The following is a 15,328-nucleotide window of genomic DNA, read 5'->3' on the forward strand; positions in this document are numbered from 1 at the left end:
GCTCCATTTGTGCCCCACCGTTACCAAGGTTCTTTAGATTGGTTAGAGTAACTCACAATCAGGCAAGATAGATTGATGTCACGCTTAAACTCGTAACACAATACTCCATCTCTTATTGTGATGATCGTAGTCGCACTTGGCTCAAGGCTCAGGACGCAAGAATTGGGGGATTGGGGTTTGGTGCTATGACCAAGCTTGCAGATTGAAATCCAGCCTAACCATCGTTTGACGTAGGGGAGTGGTGGCCAGATCAATTACGCCCTGCATGTGTCGACGTAAATGTAAAAATGGCCTCACTACCAGTATACTCGCCGAATTGAGTTATTAAGAATGAAATTGGGCAGTTGCGGTGGCTGGGTATTGTATTTTAAGAGTACTGAACCACTACGCGAAGAATGGTTGGTCAATTTGAGAACATATGATTACATTTTGTTCCATCACGAAATTAATAGAGCCGTATACCACACTGAAGCCCTGGACAGAGATTTTATGAAATAGATAAAGTAAATTGCGCGCTGCACAGCTTAACGTACAGTGGAGTAACACTTGAAGCAAAACCCGTTATGATCAAGAATTTGAACGGGAAATCTCAGCCGTCACACTGGATCACTGGCCTTTCCCTGATTCCCGGAACATTAGATAGCCAGTTGACTTTTTAGCTGAATTCCTCGTACTTAAAATGGAAGAAGCGCAAAATGACTGTCTGGGCCTGCTTTGACGAAATTAGCCCCAGATACATTCAAGGGAGCGGTAATTGTGAGTTTAGACTGAAATAGAGATGGCGTGAGATAAAACTACATCCGGTTGGGATTCTTTTGTTTTGCGCCTAAGACACGAGTATGACGCAAGTTCTCGCTACCATTGCTCCCTCAGGAACGGGGCTACCAATTATTGTTATGTATGTCAATTCATTTCGCTTATTTTCAGGGCTCCTTGAAATGTATGGAAAGTGAAATAATAGCTTGGCCACTTAGACACCCTGCTGGTTGTCCTAAAATAGCAATTAATACAGAGCGAAACGAAACTAGTTCTTCAACAGTAGAATGGGATTGCAAGAGAAGATTACTGCAACTTTGAGACTTTCGAACTTCATCTCTGAATGCTAGGGATGTAGCGTGAAGTCCATATTAAAGGCAACTATTTAATTTTTTCACCTGTAAACTATTGGCTCCGGAGGTAACAGATTCTTCCTGATCGATCTTGACTATAAAAAAATCTAGAGGCAATTTGTATCTCAGTCGTTAGCCTAGACTTCAGTGCTTAAGAAAGTAGCGCTTGTGCATATGCAATCTGTGAGTACATCTAAGGCTGTTCTTTGGGACTGTGGTGACTACGGGAGTCCGTTTATCACTTGACGTTTATTCAAGAACACCCTGTCCATGATAGGAAGTTCCACTTGATGGAGAAATTCATACTCTGACCAACATAACCGATAACCGTTCTCATGATGAAGGTGATCAGGAACTCTCACTTTTTTTTAACGCCTAATTGTGCATCAGTTCGTATGTCCCTTACTGTGGTATCGGATCGGCTCGGCAAGTTTACTTCCAACAGCTTTTTGTCTGTCTGAAATAAGTACGTGCATAAAAATTCTGATGCATGAAACGCGCATTATCTGTGTAGAACTTTATCTTTATTTTTAGATGAGCAAAAATGGAGGTATTGCAAAAAAAAAAAAAGACACACCGCAGCACATGAGGGTCCTAGCCGATTTAATTATGGAAATATTTATATCAATCTTCAAAATCTGGTATCTTAACTTTAATTTTAGGCCCGGAGGGAAAAACTATATATAACATATCCCCCCCAGAGTTACAGCAACTTCACTACCTTCATAAAAATCTTACTCAAATAATTAGTCCTGTAATACATACTGTTCATTTCAGGACACCAATACTTCAAAATCATACATCATGGCCTCCACTACCACCACACCAGCTTCTAGCGTCAAGCTTCCATCCATAAGTGAGTTGACCTCTCGCTCTCCTCTCAACGAGGAATCACAATTGTCTCCTAGAAACAGAGAGCTTCCCAACTTGACCTCGGCGGGCTTCACTTTCAGATACCCAGTCAAGCCTTCTACTCCAGCTAATTATGTCACTAGCGAGTCTACTGAAGCTAACAAATTACCTTCTATATATCATGACAAGTCTAGCACACAAAGTGTGATACAATTGCCAGCCCCACAGCAAGCTTCTTCTACATCATCCAGCCCAGCGCTGCACTACCAATACTACCCATACCACCAGTCACCTGTGCTGCAGCCACAAGGCCAACCTGGTCCTGTGCCAGCACCAGCCGGACCCATGGTGGCTTACACTACATCTCCAACCACCTACTACCACCAACCAATCTACTACCAGAATTCCAGCAACGGAGCCCCAGTGGCTCCCTACCCAGTGGCACAGCAGTACGTCTTGCCAGAGGTGATCAACAAACCCACCAACAAATGTCATAGATGCGGAACCACCGAGACCCCCGAATGGAGAAGAGGTCCCAACGGTGTGAGAACCCTCTGTAACGCCTGTGGGTTGTTCCACGCGAAGTTGGTAAAAAGAAAAGGTGCTGCTTTGGCTGCTGAAGAGGTGTTGAACAACAAGGTGTGCAAGGGGAAGAACGGCAGAAGAATAAGCTTGAAGAAGCATCTTTTGAACGAGAGCTTGTTGAAGAATGCCGAGCCCAAGCCTACACAACCCGCATATCAACTTCCGGTCAACAGCTTGCCCTTGCCACCACCAATCTACAACTCGCATCCACCAGCAGTTGGGTACAGCGCCCACCACATTCCCCAGCACAGCAATGGCTACTCCCATTTGGCTGTGCCTTTAGTTCGTTATTAATAGGTTTGCAGGATAATTTTAATTAATGTTATTAGATAAATTGAACTGGTGGCTCGTTAGGAGCGAGCGATCCGGCGACATGTCACCTCGTAGATGAAGAAGGGATGGACGAGCAAGGGAGGCAGGGAGCGGAACGCGGCTGGGTGCCTTCCAGATATTGGGTTCGGCAACCCAGCGTGCATACATGAATCAATATTTTGAAGCACATCTTTGCATCGTCTGCCGAGTAGACTTGCAGCAGTTTGATGGTCATGGCAGCAGACGTGCATGGGATAGAGGGTGGGGTTGCGGGCCCCGCCGGTCTAGAAAATATTAGGATTCCAGAATCTGGTGTTCTGAGCATGCTATATTTTTCCCGAACAAGGCGGATGCGGGTATTTGCGTGGATTGTGCTAAACCTGTAGGTAAGTTTTTGCCTCCAAATCTATCCTCATTAGGAACTGGTTCCAAGCTATGACGTACTGGAGAGATAAAACCGATTCTCTTGGACGCTGTCTCTCTTGGCCCACACCCACCTGTCGGGCCGCCGGGCGGTCTCCAGGATTCTACTGCCTGTGGAGCTGATTCCGTGCATGCCCAGCCACTTTGTGTAGCGTTGTCAGTGATTGTGGGTGAGTTTGGCCAGATAATAGCTGACCTGAATTCCAGAATTGGGGGCACCCGTGGCCCCCCACGCCACCTGAGCCGCGCTGGCAGAATCGACCGCCCCAGGTCCCCGAAGATCCATCAGATCCACAGTAACCGTCGTTTACAAACTGTCTGTCCGTTAACAACTATTCGCGCAATGCCCCCACCTCAGAGTCTAATTGGGGCGGAAACTTAGATATTCTCCAGATTTTGCCGTTATGCAGATTGCTGGAAGCTTATTTGCGCGATCACCCACGAACCCTGAGGAGGCTGTCACCGACAACTTAAACTTGCAGGCGCAACTTTCTTTATTTGTAACTGCCCCGGGAACTGGGCGTTGGAACGGCCGGGCCGATACCCATGCTCCGGGTGGAGGGAATCTCCCAGCCTCTACTAGACGGTTTATCAGGCAACGACAAGACTCAAGCGCAATCCACATGCATTATGTTCACTTATCGTCCAGTGGAGCTCGAGCCTGGAGGTCGGGGTGCGTCGGCATGCTCGGGAGAACCTATCGTGCATTATCATGTAGCTCGGATCTCGGTATTGCCGATTTGGGTGCGGCAAGTTGATGCCCTCGGCTTCCACTGGTTCTTATTGGGCCGATTGCCCCAGAGTATCCTCACGTGCCATTGTAGTAGAGGTGTTTGAGGCGATAGGATACCAAGAATTTGAAGCTGTAACCATATGCCAAACATCCTTACTACTATAATGTAATCATTTCTCAGTAGGGGACTGTGAAACTCTGCAAAAAATACTGGGGTGTTTCTTCAGGATTATCAGAGTCTGCAGCACAGGTGTTGCATTGAAACCGGAAATAGTCAGTAATTAATTGAATGAAATATTCAATGTCAGTAAAATATTAATTGCAATCAATCTGCGATTCTGATTGTAAAGATCATTGAAGAGAGATAAAGTATTACAATCTATGCTTCTGTGTAAATATTCATTAACACCTCTAATTCTGGTGATACCACTAGACAATCTCTTTTGATGGTAAATATCATTAAAGGTTGTTTGATTTTAATCGTAAAATATTATTAAAGAATCGCTTCTGATGGTAAATTATCATTAGAGAGTCTCTGATTTTAATCGTAAAGTATCATTAAAGAAGTATCATTAGAGAATGATTTTAATCGTAAGTAAAATTAAGCAATATTCTTATGATATTATCAATGATTTTGATGATAAATTGTCATTTAAACTGGGCTACATTAATTAGAATTTTCACTAATCTTTTATTCTGATGGTAATAAGTCCAATAAAATCTCCAATTCTGGTGGTAAATCTATTTAAACTATCTCTGATTCTGTTTTGATTAAATTCCCAATAACTCTGGGTAATTTTCATTAAATCTATGTTTTAGGCGGGGGAAACAGTTATTGTCTATGAAAGAACAGTCGTATTCTTTGAATGTACCCCAGTGCTGCTCAAAGAATCCTGTTTGCTCTCAACGCACTCCGAACCGCCTCCAAAACGTTGTCGTGGACCCCAGCCGTTGGCTGAGCAATGATGGTGTTCTTGTCCTCATCCTTGTAAACTCCGGTTCTCAAGAGCATCGATTCCCAGCCGTGGTCGTTGGCACCCTTGATATCGGACTCGGGATTGTCTCCCACCATGTAGATCTTGTGGAAAGGCGAGTCCTTGGGAGGCTCGCCCAAGGTAGGCAAGATCTGGGGTGCATGTGTCTGGTCCTGGTGTCCCGAAGCCACTAACTTGTTTCTTCTCCTCCAGTCAATCAACACGTGGTGGGCGAAATCGTACTGGAGCTTGAAAGGCTTTCCCATGATGGTCGAGTGCAAGTGCTGGTGGTCCTTCAACCGGTTGGTCTCCTTGTACAAGTTTTCTGTGATGATGCGGAAGGCTCCCTGCCCAAAACGAGGAAGATTGTAGTCGTTGGCCCAGATAAAGTCGTTGTTGCTGAAGATGATGGGAATGGCAGGCTCCTCAGCGTGTTTGAGCTTGGCTGGGTTCCTCTTGGTCCCCACCACGCCACCTTCCGAGTTCAAGAGGTCCAGCACGATTTGGATATCTGTGCCCATGTCACGGGGATCGTTGAACACCAAAATGGCCTCGATAGGCTTGGACAAGTCGACTGGCTGAGCGTACTTGTCGAAGTCCTCCTGAGTGAAGCGGTGGTGGGGAGAAGCCTCTGGATGCTGTCTCACGATGTCGATGGGCATTACCACGTCTTGAAAGCCGTACTCCTGGGCACACTTGCGAGCCTGGTCGCCTGGACCTCCCACCACCAACACTCTGTCGAACGCGTGCTTGTGGGCCAACGCCTTCATTGGTGTATGGCTCTGGACGATCTGGAGTGGACTGAGAGGAACTCCCAATTCTGACGAGATGAACTCGATCCTGGCACTCTCGCTGATGCCACCACCGTTGGTCATGAGAATGTATGGCACCTGGTAGTCGTCGAGAAGCTCAAGAGCACGAGACGCCTGGGGAATGGCCTTTGAACCACGGAGTAAAACCCCGTCAATGTCGAAAACAAAGGCGATTTCGTTGCTGGCGGACGAGTAGGCACGATTGAGGCGAGCCAAGCTGGAGACGGCCGCAGGGACGGCTCTGAAGGAGGCTCGTGGCCTCAAATGGGTGACTATGGGCCTGGCAGAGAACATGTTGGTGGAAGTGGAAATCATGGCTCCGTAGATAAGGTGCACGTTTACGAGGCGATTAGTCATGGATTATGTAATCAAGATATTTGAGATATCCGTGGTTCTGTCAGAAATGAACCAGCAGTTCTATTGTTTTGCCAGGAGTATGTCGATAACCGTACTTTGCAAATTCCAGACATGCATTTGGTGTGACAGCTAACAGGAGAATTCGTGACATCTGTGGCGAGTTTTAGGCCGCAATCGTTTCTTTGCCGAGTTGAGAAACTTGGCACCAAGCAGAGCCTATAGTGAGAAAACGCAAATAAATAATCATCCGAAAGTTGTGAAATTTCGGCGCTCGACCTTATGAATTGGATTGCAATGCTCGAGCATGAGAACTGCCAAGTTCTCGATCTTAAAAATTGGATTGCAATACCCTTCACTCGAAATTGTATAAAATCTCCAACCTTGAAAATTGTATTGAATATTCCATTTTCTCGAATGTGTAATGCCAATCTTGTGATTTGAAATTTTCAATCTTGTAAGTAATGATCAATCGTGTACATTGTCTAAAATGCATCTTGAAATTGTTGGTGCTTCCCTCGAGCTTGACAACACATAAACCAGCTTATTCAGTGATTCCATTGCTTACTCATGTTCGTCATGATTCATATTCCTTACTCCTTGGCCGTACTTACTTCCCCTAGGCAGTTCCTCCGTACCTGCACCAGTCACGGCCTCTCTGGACCTGCCACCCACACAACTTCGCCTCGAGCCACCAGTTGATGCATCCTGCCATCACCACGCCAAAACTGTCACTGATGGAAACAGCTCCCATACTGAACTCTCGTCTGGACAGCGGAACTTCTTCGCTGACAGACATAAATGTATTGATGTACAGGAACCCACCCAAGAGCCCTTCGTAGAACACCAACACCAACAAGAGCCAGATCAGACTGAACGGCACATCGTAGGTCGACTGACACAATGTGATCAACACATTGAAGAACTGGAGTGCGGAGAGCCAATACAAATTCTTGATCCGAATGCCGAAATTGACTGACGACCGCGACACAAACACTCCCAACTGGTAGAGGAATCCGTAAACCACGTATATATCCCTGTACGAGGAGAATAGCCACCTGGGTAAGTCTTCCAAGGGAAACAATAACGTGGGTGAGATGCCTTGGTTGATCACGTATTCCGAGATGTAAACGGAGCTGAGAGGCACCATGTACGGAAGAACTAGCGGCTTGATTTTGTTGATGGTGGCCATGACGTGTGCCGTGGTTGTTATGGAGCCCGATGCAGCTTCTTCTTCCGCAGAAATGTCTGGATCTGACCCGATAAATTGGTAAGACGACGAAGGCCTTTCGAGATCCAATCCAGGAAACCCACTCGAGGCTTCTGGCTTCGGAAGAGCCCCGTAGAATACCCCAATGAACCCGAAGGGTGCTACCGAAAACAAAAACAAAACAACCCACACCTTCATTCCCAACACATTGGTCATGAACATGAACAAAAAGCTGCCAAAAAGACCGGCACCACCTGTACCACTAGAGAACCCTCCAATAGCCCACTCTTCTCGGTAGAAGTGGGTCAATTGCAAGAAAGTGCTCTCACCCAACCCTGACGATAAGGATGCCAACGCGATTCCCACGATTTTCAAGGGAATGGCATGGGACAAACTGATCACAAGCATTCCCACAGACGAGAGACCCACCAACAGCCAAATCCTGGTCTGGTACGGGAGGAGATGGACAAAAAACGGCGCAGTCAACTTGATGGTAAATGATGGAATAATATCTGCCAAAAGAACCACGGCTTTGGGGGTGGAAGAGCCCACCAAATCGATAGCTGCCGAGAGGATCACCACATAGAGGATGTTGTTGAGGAGTCCGAACACGAAGAACGACACGAACACTCGTGTGCTTTCGGGAAACAGCATGGTGTAGGGAGATATGCTATCAGGTGATAAGCGTCAGGTGAACTGAGTCTTGAAACGTGATCCAGATCACGCGATCTATAGACATGGGTTAGTTTGGCGGTGGAGGAACCTACGGCGGCACTGAAGTCTTCAAGGCAGTAAACCAAGCAGGAAATCGATTTAACTATAAATTAACTACCATTTAAATAATTTACCAATTAATTTGTCTACCAAGTAACTCGCTTCACAGTCGATCGATAGTAAGATCTCCCTAACCTACGCTGCCGCATAGTGTCTCGCTCGTGCCAAGCACAGAGTCTCGTAAAACTTGAATTAGACGATGGCACCAGCTGCTGCCTCCAGCAGAGCCTGGGGCAGTGTCCTGCTAGGTTACGAACATCGAGATTGTGGCTGTCGAATGGTTTGGCGTTTTTACGTTAAAAATATCACAGCATTGTAGTCAAATGCAACTTGGGCTTAGGAGGCACCACGGACTTCCTTGACACCGGCCCAGAGCTCCAATCTAGCTCGGTGCACCTATCCTTGCTTGCAACTTCGTGCCATGGAACAAGAGCCGACTGAGCAATTGTGACAGGTGGTAAAAACAGCCGAGCTGCGATCTATCGCTCGGACCACACAACATGGCTACGGAGAATTGTGGGATAAAACCTTCTACTCAACAATCTGGAAGACCCTTAACCCACAGCTACAGACCACTGTGGGAGTCCACTTAAAAATGTGAAATTCAAATTAGCGAAAAACTCACTTTCGAGGATGTCAATCGGATGGGAAATTAGGGTGTAGGCCGTAGACGAGCACTCGTACATACACCTGTAACCGGAAGGGGAGTATCCAAGCCCCACCACTGGCCCAGTTCGTGGCTCTCTCACTAGAACCAACCCGTATCCCTCCACCTGTGCACCAATCCCACGCTGCGCTAGGCCCGGCGACCTGTCTCGCTATTTTTGCCGCGCCTCCCCCTGCGCACCGCCTCCTTATCGCCAATCTCGCACCATTGCGGCCATCGCCGTCGCTACGCCAGCACCACCCACCAGGCATATTTCTGGGCTATCCTTAGCATTGCTGCCCTTCTGAGCCCACCACCCTCTGCAAGGCACCCAGCCTCCGTGCGGAATCTTCCTCCAAAACGTAGCAGCCAAGTCTGGCGGGAACTTTCCGGCTATTCCTCCACAGCCTCTTTCGCACCCATTGCAACCGTTCCAGCCAGTCGGGTTTTTCTGAGCTGTGTGTTTGTACGTCCCACCACACCATGTTGATCCAGAGAACGGCCAAGGGGGCCAAAACCACAACCAAGAGCCAGAGGGCCTGGAACGCACCCCACGACGCCCGCGTGGCCACTGAAACTTCAAAAAAATCGGCAATCCCGAAGCAATCCTCATCAAATACTCCCAAGAACCCCCTGGCGCCTAACGGATCCACCACCCTTCCGTCCTCTAGCGCGTCCAAAGCGCCCAATGGCGTCTCCAGTGCTAGAAGCGGGTCTTCTGGCACTTCCAGCACTATTATCCACCCTTGCTGGTGCTGTGGTACCCTTCTATCGTACCCATCAAGAGCCAGCAAGTTCAGATGCTCCGTCTGTAACACTACCAACGTGCTAGAAGAACGGCCCCACAGCGAAATGATGGTTCCTACTCCTGTCTCTTATCGCCACGTCCGTCACTTGCTCGACTCGTGCCTCGCATCTGCGTCGTCTTCCGAGAAATCCACCCACCAGGTCTTCGAACCGCTTTCCTCGTACATGTACGAGTCATTTCGATCGTACCAGTGCTTGAACCAGTCATTTCGGATAAACAATGCCAGCAAAAGAGCCCACTACTCGATGTCGAACATCAACGCCCACGAAATAGGCCACACGTTCCGGCTTCTCTGCACTCTCCCAACGAAAAGACCACTCTACAACTGTTTGAAAGGTGCCTCCGAGTTAGCCAGACGCTTGTACACCCAAAAAGACGACGTTATGACATACCTATGGGTTTTCATACTTTTGGAGATTCCGTTTCTCTCCAGATCTTTAAGCAGCAAGAGCGCCGAAAAGATCACTACCATGGTAGACCTGCCTGAAATAAGGGAGTTGAGCTACGATGTGCTCAAGAGGTGCTTAGGTATAATTTCCAACATCGACTCTGCGAAGTCCAGCAACTACTTTGCCTCTTGGATCTCGAAACTATCGGAGGAAGAGTTGATCATCAAAATTGACCTTATCAACCTATACATCACCTTCCACTTGCGAAAGTACTTCAACAGGACAAATAACTACAATGCTCGCTCAAAATCTGTCAATGGACAGGCACATCCTTCCGACACGGAGTATATGGAAAACTGGATCTTGAAGGAAGAACTCGAAGGAAGAGACCCGTTGGAGCTCCCGTTATCGAAATCAAAATCAACAAAGAGTGACACTAGGATCAAGCTACACCAGTATGGTAATGATTGGCATATCAAATCGGCAGCCAAGGTCTTGTCAATATTCGTGAAGGCAAATACCATTCGAGAGGTCAAGGTTCCTGCCAATAACTTCTATAATTCTCTTGTTGACTTCGTTAACGTGAAAATGGATTTTGATGGCTGGCAATCTACACGGAAATCTAGAAGAGCCAGCTATAGTCCAGAAGCTGACGAGGTCCAGGCAGTCTTGGAGTATATCCATGGAAAATCGATGTCAGAATCGATGTCCTATTACTTTTGCCAATACCCATTTTTAATATCGTTGGGATCAAAAATATCCATACTAGAGTATGAGGCTCGAAGGCAGATGGAACGGAAGGCAGAGGAAGCCTTTATTAACTCGTTGGACAAACGAGTTGCAATCGATATGTATTTTAGAGTCAAGGTTAGAAGAGAATATGTTGTTCAAGATTCGCTCAACTGCATCAAATCGAACCCAACTAACTTGAAGAAGAGTTTAAGGGTTCAGTTTTTGAACGAGCCAGGAATTGACGCTGGTGGTTTAAGAAAGGAATGGTTCTCTTTGTTGACCAAGGGGATATTCAGCCCACAAACTGGCATGTTATACAATGTGGAGGATTCTAATTATCTTTGGTTCAATGTTAAACCAATCGAGAACTTTGAGATGTATCACCTATTTGGAGCTATATTGGGATTGGCAATTTACAACTCCACGATTTTGGACCTCAAATTTCCATTGGCCATTTACAAGTTATTATTGGGACAGCTGGTTGGATTGGCTGACTACCAGCAATTGTTCCCGGTCTCGTACAAGAATTTGATGGCTCTCAAGAAATTTGACGAGGCCAATTTGAGCTCTCTAGACTTAACGTTCGAGGTGACGTATTCGGACGCATTTGGAAGGCCACATACAGCCGAATTGATAGCTGGTGGCAAGAAAATTCAGGTTAATGTGAGCAACCTAGGTCTTTACATCCAAAAATACTGCGATTTCTTTATTAAAGACGGGATAAAGCCTCAATTGGATGCATTTACCACTGGATTCGCGAGGGTAATTGGAGGCAACGGACTTTCGCTCTTTCTGGCTGAAGAGATTCATTTATTAATTTGTGGAAATGAGGAGAGCGACATCGACATTGATATACTCAAGTCAGTCACCCAATATGCTGGCTGGAGTGGCGGAAAAGAGGAAGCAACGAACTCGCAGGTGATCCAGTGGTTCTGGGAATACTTTCAAAGTTTAAATGCTAACCAGAGAAAGAAGTTTTTGGTGTTTGTGACAGGCTCAGACAGAGTTCCTGCTACAGGTATCCAGAACTTGACGTTTAAAATCAGTCTCATGGGAAAGGACACCAATAGATTGCCCGTTGCTCACACCTGTTTCAACGAGTTGGCTCTCTACAACTACAGAAGCAAGGCGATCTTGGTGGACAAGGTGAGCCGAGCAGTGAACGAGAGTGCAGGCTTTGGGCTCAAATGAAATGGATATAGTGGAGCGGTGTCTCCAGGCATAATAGAACACAACGGCGTTTGGCTAGCATGTAGATTAAGGTGGTGAGCCAGAACTGCGGTCACGCGCATATAATCACGTGACCACAAGTTCCACCAATCACCACCGCGGAAAAAACCATTAGATCCTGTACACGAAATCCACTCCATTTTAAAACAAATTTTCATTACCACTGACTACTATAATAGATTGCACAATGTCTTCGCTTGCATTCAGATCGTTGAGAAATGGTTTAGGTATGAGAGGTAAGTTCATCAAATTGAGGTTGCCAGACCTTCAAACCCCGTGGAAATCCGATTCCCAAGGCCCCAGCTTCACATTAGTGAGACACCACCACGGACCAGTCACCAACAAATATGGCCGTAACCGTGGCGTGGCGTTATAGAACGAGGCTATATGCCGAGTTCTTGTGTCTGGTGGTCTCACTCAGTCCACAATCCGTCCAGTACTAACATCTAGGCTCTGTTAGAGCTTTGTCTTCCACCAGCAACTCATTGTCCAACTACCAACAGCCAGACTTTTCATCTTACTTAAACAAGAGATCCGAAGACAGCAACAGAAACTTCACTTACTTCATGGTCGGTTCCATGGGTTTGTTGGGTGCTGCCGGTGCTAAGTCCACCGTTGAATCGTTCCTTTCCTCGTTGGCTGCCTCTGCCGATGTCTTGGCCATGGCCAAGGTCGAAGTCAAGTTGGGTGCTATTCCAGAAGGTAAGAACGTCATTGTCAAGTGGCAAGGTAAGCCCGTTTTCATCAGACACAGAACTCAAGACGAAATCGACGAAGCCAACAAGGTCGACATCAAGACCTTAAGAGACCCTCAAGCCGATGACGACCGTGTCAAGAAGCCAGAATGGTTGGTCATGTTGGGTATCTGTACCCACTTGGGTTGTGTCCCAATTGGTGAAGCTGGTGATTTTGGTGGTTGGTTCTGTCCATGTCACGGTTCCCACTACGATATCTCCGGTAGAATCAGAAGAGGTCCAGCCCCATTGAACTTGGAAATTCCAGCCTACGACTTTACCGATGATGAAACCTTGTTAGTGGGTTAAACTTAATGCATCTTATCCAGAACTACACATCTTCTAAACCATTCCCATGTACAAAACAGTTCATCATTTATCTATTTAAAGTATAGATATATTCGTAATTGAATCCACCGTATTGATCAATGTAGTGTGCCATAAGGGACAGCCTAACGATTTTGAGTACTACTGATCGCCTGGTAGTATTGTTGATTGCCGAGCCTGGGGTAATTTCTCATCAGTTTTACATCCTTTATCATCTTGGTGATCGACAACTCTGTGTGCTTCTATCGAAGGATCTCCGATTAACAGTTGTAGAGCAGCACTGTATACGATAATGCATTAGTCAACATGTAATGTTCAATATTGGACTGAAGGATACTTCTTTGAAATATTATTTCTGTATCAATTCTACTTAACTGTTTAGTCACTCGCAGAGAATTTGAAGAATAGTTGACCTAAATCTATAGTCAAATGCACTGCGTTCACTGCTCTGAAGTAGCAAAAAAGCTACACGAATAGACAATTTGGTGAAAGGCACACCAAAAAATCTTGGATAATCACCATGACTCAATGAACGAATGTAGCAGTACTTCTAATACTCACGGCTCAAAGAAAAAGCATGTAATTATCAGGATGTATGATTTTTCACACGAAATGCTCCAGTATTGCATTCATTGGGTGGTTGGAAATGATCTAGAATTGCTCTCTTTCGGAAACCAAATGCTATTGTGATCGAAATCCACTTTAACTTCCAAGAGAGCGGTCGATTTCATGTAGTAATCTTGAACAGGAAACCCGAACATTCATACTATAGTCTTAAAGAATTGACTTTTTACACGCAATGCTGGACGGATTTCGGGAATAATCAAGTTGCCCCTCTATGCACCTAGAAAGTGTCGCCATGGACAAACTACTTTATTCGGACAGGTGAATCCAGACTATTTCAAATTTCACATGGTCTACAATACTTACAATCCGAAAAGACAAACCAAAGACAAATGTCTTGTCATCAGTTGGACTTGTGACACGTGGAAACCGTGAGAGTTTGAAAGATGCCCGGGAGCAGTCCTGGTGGGGCAAAGAAATTACACCAGGGCTCATTCGCGGATACCTATTACAGCAACAATATATCGCAATTTATCTATTAAACCAAACCGTACCTATATATCCTAGGTCGAAGACCTACCCGAAAAGAAATGTTAACGTTTTAACCGAAAATTGAAGTAACCAATAAGAAAAGTAGAAAAGAAAATCCCTAGATAGAGAAGACTTCGATGTTGGCACTCTTCAGGTCCTTGGCAGTGATAACACAGTAAGAAGCACCTTGCTGCTTGCCACTGGAGTCACCAGAGACACCGTTATAGCCAGTCTTGGAGGGATCGATTTCGCAACCGGAACCGTTGCAGTCACCATCAGCACAGGAAATTCTGATTCCGAAACTTGGTTTCTCACCACTGAAGTCATCGATGTACTTAGGGTTCCAGCCGATCTTGATGAAAGTGTTACCGTTGTCGTCAACGTTAGCTCCAGCGACGTAAGGGGCCCAGTTACCCTTAGGCTTGTCCTTAGATCCCCAGATACACCCATCACTGGCAGAGACACCAGGAGCATTAATGTAGTAGTGAGCAGCGGTTCCAGCCCAGTAGTTTGGACCTGGAACTGCGATGGTTTCGGTTTTACCATTAGAAATGGTGGTTGGAATCAACATGGATTCATCTCCAGGCAAAACTGTCTGGCAGAAAGCGACCTCACCGTCTGCAGAGTTGTCAACCTTGACGGTACCTTCTCCATCAACACAGTATGGCTTGTCAGAGAAAGGCTTGGAAACAGTCCCGTCGTCGTTGCATTTGAGTCCCCCGTTCTGGGACTCTGGGTAAGTGTAGGACTTGGCGGATGGGTCCCACTGGGCCATTACCTTACCTGGAGGGCAAGCATAGGGACAGTAGGATCCTGCGGTACACTTCTGGTCTGGACTCATGGCCCAGCCGTCGTTGGAAGCACCGGAAATCTTGACCAAATCGCCGTCAGTGGGCAAGGAACAGGTCTTAGTAGGGGCAGCGGAGGCCATAGCGAGAGAGAGTGCGATAAGAAAGAACTTTGAAAGCATTGTGGTGGCAAAGAATGTGAAGGAAGGAATGTGGGTAGTTCGTAGGGAAAAGAAGAAACTGCAGAAAGAGTGATGCAGCTGGTGTGTATGTGTATGAATGAACGTGAGTGGTTGGCCGTTTATTCATGGGAGCCTTGCTTCTTTTATACCCCAGACTGCCATTTTCCAGACCTCTGGCGGTCTAGATCCGATTGCAAAATTATCTGCATCCATAAATTTTTCAGTCTGTATACAGGCCAAGGTTCCCAACGGCGCGGAA

General features: G+C 46.4%; 8 protein-coding genes across 8 annotated transcripts; 4 read left to right on the plus strand and 4 right to left on the minus strand.

The window, feature by feature from the left end:
* The first annotated feature begins 79 nt into the window (after positions 1 to 79).
* On the plus strand, positions 80 to 626 carry CANTADRAFT_26599 (uncharacterized protein). The gene has a single exon (XM_020207811.1). It carries the CDS (start codon positions 331 to 333, stop codon positions 496 to 498), a length of 168 nt encoding a protein of 55 aa, XP_020063670.1. The 5' UTR covers positions 80 to 330; the 3' UTR covers positions 499 to 626.
* A 1,287-nt stretch (positions 627 to 1,913) lies between these two features.
* Positions 1,914 to 2,663, plus strand: BRG1 (GATA-type transcription factor BRG1; the record flags this gene model as incomplete). The annotated part of the gene is made up of 2 exons (XM_020208600.1): positions 1,914 to 2,163; positions 2,299 to 2,663. Coding segments are annotated over 2 exons (615 nt in total), but the record flags the coding sequence as incomplete, so codon positions are not given.
* Positions 2,664 to 3,951: 1,288 nt separating this feature from the next.
* CANTADRAFT_26602 (uncharacterized protein) lies at positions 3,952 to 4,181 on the minus strand. Its single transcript, XM_020207812.1, has one exon. The coding sequence runs from the start codon at positions 4,163 to 4,165 to the stop codon at positions 3,992 to 3,994; it is 174 nt and encodes a 57-aa protein (XP_020063672.1). The 5' UTR covers positions 4,166 to 4,181; the 3' UTR covers positions 3,952 to 3,991.
* A 716-nt stretch (positions 4,182 to 4,897) lies between these two features.
* Positions 4,898 to 6,094, minus strand: CANTADRAFT_52963 (uncharacterized protein; the record flags this gene model as incomplete). The annotated part of the gene is made up of 1 exon (XM_020210141.1): positions 4,898 to 6,094. One exon carries the CDS (start codon positions 6,092 to 6,094, stop codon positions 4,898 to 4,900), a length of 1,197 nt encoding a protein of 398 aa, XP_020063673.1.
* A 679-nt stretch (positions 6,095 to 6,773) lies between these two features.
* Positions 6,774 to 8,018, minus strand: CANTADRAFT_6911 (amino acid transporter; the record flags this gene model as incomplete). Its single annotated transcript, XM_020211005.1, has 1 exon — positions 6,774 to 8,018. One exon carries the CDS (start codon positions 8,016 to 8,018, stop codon positions 6,774 to 6,776), a length of 1,245 nt encoding a protein of 414 aa, XP_020063674.1.
* A 1,108-nt stretch (positions 8,019 to 9,126) lies between these two features.
* Positions 9,127 to 11,959, plus strand: CANTADRAFT_26604 (putative E3 ubiquitin-protein ligase). Its single transcript, XM_020207813.1, has one exon. It carries the CDS (start codon positions 9,268 to 9,270, stop codon positions 11,902 to 11,904), a length of 2,637 nt encoding a protein of 878 aa, XP_020063675.1. The 5' UTR covers positions 9,127 to 9,267; the 3' UTR covers positions 11,905 to 11,959.
* A 175-nt stretch (positions 11,960 to 12,134) lies between these two features.
* On the plus strand, positions 12,135 to 13,184 carry RIP1 (ubiquinol--cytochrome-c reductase catalytic subunit). The gene has a single exon (XM_020207814.1). It carries the CDS (start codon positions 12,510 to 12,512, stop codon positions 12,984 to 12,986), a length of 477 nt encoding a protein of 158 aa, XP_020063676.1. The 5' UTR covers positions 12,135 to 12,509; the 3' UTR covers positions 12,987 to 13,184.
* Positions 13,185 to 14,217: 1,033 nt separating this feature from the next.
* On the minus strand, positions 14,218 to 15,030 carry CANTADRAFT_53707 (uncharacterized protein; the record flags this gene model as incomplete). Its single annotated transcript, XM_020210244.1, has 1 exon — positions 14,218 to 15,030. One exon carries the CDS (start codon positions 15,028 to 15,030, stop codon positions 14,218 to 14,220), a length of 813 nt encoding a protein of 270 aa, XP_020063677.1.
* Between the last annotated feature and the right edge of the window lie 298 nt (positions 15,031 to 15,328).

This window comes from Suhomyces tanzawaensis, assembly GCF_001661415.1.
Source record: "Suhomyces tanzawaensis NRRL Y-17324 unplaced genomic scaffold CANTAscaffold_5, whole genome shotgun sequence".
NCBI classification, from domain to species: domain Eukaryota; kingdom Fungi; phylum Ascomycota; class Pichiomycetes; order Serinales; family Debaryomycetaceae; genus Suhomyces; species Suhomyces tanzawaensis.

Coding starts and splice junctions, on each gene's coding strand:
- CANTADRAFT_26599 (XM_020207811.1), top strand. CDS start 331: ATGAAATTGGGCAGTTGCGGTGGCTGGGTATTGTATTTTAAGAGTACT.
- CANTADRAFT_26602 (XM_020207812.1), bottom strand. CDS start 4,165: ATGTTTGGCATATGGTTACAGCTTCAAATTCTTGGTATCCTATCGCCT.
- CANTADRAFT_26604 (XM_020207813.1), top strand. CDS start 9,268: ATGTTGATCCAGAGAACGGCCAAGGGGGCCAAAACCACAACCAAGAGC.
- RIP1 (XM_020207814.1), top strand. CDS start 12,510: ATGGTCGGTTCCATGGGTTTGTTGGGTGCTGCCGGTGCTAAGTCCACC.